General features: G+C 31.4%; 1 protein-coding gene across 1 annotated transcript in view; it reads left to right on the top strand.

The window, feature by feature from the left end:
* LOC107552880 (serine/threonine-protein kinase PAK 6-like) overlaps window positions 1–1,932 on the top strand; it is a 15,654-nt gene that overhangs the window by 7,368 nt on the left and 6,354 nt on the right. Inside the window, exon 3 of the mRNA XM_016234919.1 lies at window positions 18–144. Coding sequence (XP_016090405.1) covers window positions 18–144 — 127 coding nt within the window. The remainder of the gene's footprint in view (window positions 1–17; window positions 145–1,932) is intronic.

The following is a 1,932-nucleotide window of genomic DNA, read 5'->3' as shown; positions in this document are numbered from 1 at the left end:
GCTGATCTTGTGTTCAGGCTGAGCGAGGAGCAGATCGCGACCGTGTGTGAGGCTGTGCTGCAGGCGCTGGCGTATCTCCACTCGCAGGGGGTCATACACCGAGACATCAAGAGCGACTCCATCCTGCTCTCGCTGGACGGACGCGTGAGTCCATCCTCTAGCCTGGCTGAACCTTATCACACTATTCAAACCTCAGACAACTATATATACACACTACCCTTCTAAAGCCTGAGGTCAGGAGGATTTTATTTAAGAAATTAATGCTTTTATTCATCAAGGATGCATCAAATTGGTCAAAAGTGACAGTAAAGACATTTATAATGTTACAAAAGATTTGTATTTCAAATAAATGCTGTTTTTTTTACTTTCTATTCATCTGTGAATCCTGAAGAATAAACGGATATGATGGTTTCCACAAAAATATGAAGCAGTAAAACTGTCTTCAACATTGATAATAATCAGAAATGTTTCTTGAGCAGCAAATCAGCATGTTTTTTAAAAATGTAATTTATTCATGTGATGCAAAGCTGAATTTTCTGCATTTTACTTTGTGTTTTATTTTATTTATATATTTATTTATATTTTATTTTATAATTATTTGGCTCATTTAATTAGTTGACTATTTATTTTTCACATTTTTTTCTTTTGTATATTCATGACATTATGTTTAGCCTACAGTAAAGTAATTTATTATTTGAATTTATTATTATTTGTATATAATTTATATGTAGTCCCAAAACAGGTTTTGTTTGTATAGTAAATAGTTTTTGAGATGCAGTCTTATTCATTTATCTATGTTATATAATTGCTTGTCAAACTAAATGTTTTTAAATCCGATTTCAAATCTTTTTATTTTATTTTTTTATTTTTTATTTTATTAAATGAATTATTAACTGATTTTTTTTTTTTAATTAGTCAACAAATGAAATGGGCCAAATAATAAAATAAAACGAGTAAAATGCTTAAATTCAGCTTTGCATCAAGGGATAAATTACATTTTAAAAGTTATTATAAATTGTAATGCTATTTCAGAATATTTTACTGTATTTGTATTTAAATAAATACAATGGCCAAATTAATTTGAATACATTTAGTTTGACAAGCAATTATATGACATAAATAATTTAATAAGACTGCCTTGGTGAGCAGAAAAGACTTCTTTCAGAAACCAAAAACATACTACTTTTAAACACTAGATAGATAGATGATGGATGGTTGGATAGATAGATAGTCAGATTATGGATGGATGGATAGATAGTCAGATTATGGATGGATGGATAGATTATGGATGGATAGATACAGTCAGATTATAGATGGATGGATGGATGGATAGATAGTCAGATTATAGATGGATGGATGGATAGATAGTCAGATCGTGGATAGATAGATAGATAGTCAGATTATGGATGATGGATACAGTCAGATTATGGATGATGGATACAGTCAGATTATGGATGGATGGATACAGTTATATTATAGATGGATGGATGGATAGATGGATAGAAAGTCAGATGATGGATGGATGGATAGATAGTCAGATTATAGATGGATGGATAGATAGTCAGATTATAGATGGATGGATGGATGGATAGTCAGATTATAGATGGATGGATAGTCAGATTATAGATGAATAGATGGATAGATAGATAGTCAGATTATGGATGGATGGATAGATAGTCAGATTATAGATGGATGGATGGATGGATAGTCAGATTATAGATGGATGGATGGATGGATAGTCAGATTATAGATGGATGGATGGATAGTCAGATTATAGGTAGATAGATGGATAGATAGATAGTCAGATTATAGATAGATAGATGGATAGATAGTCAGATTATAGATGGATGGATAGTCAGATTATAGGTAGATAGATGGATAGATAGATAGTCAGATTATAGATAGATAGTCAGATTATGGATGGATGGATAG

Source organism: Sinocyclocheilus grahami, unplaced genomic scaffold, assembly GCF_001515645.1.
Source record: "Sinocyclocheilus grahami isolate Dianchi unplaced genomic scaffold, SAMN03320097.WGS_v1.1 scaffold460.1, whole genome shotgun sequence".
NCBI classification, from domain to species: Eukaryota; Metazoa; Chordata; class Actinopteri; order Cypriniformes; family Cyprinidae; genus Sinocyclocheilus; species Sinocyclocheilus grahami.
Note: the sequence above shows the minus strand (reverse complement) of the source record. Positions and strands in the feature narration are given on the sequence as shown.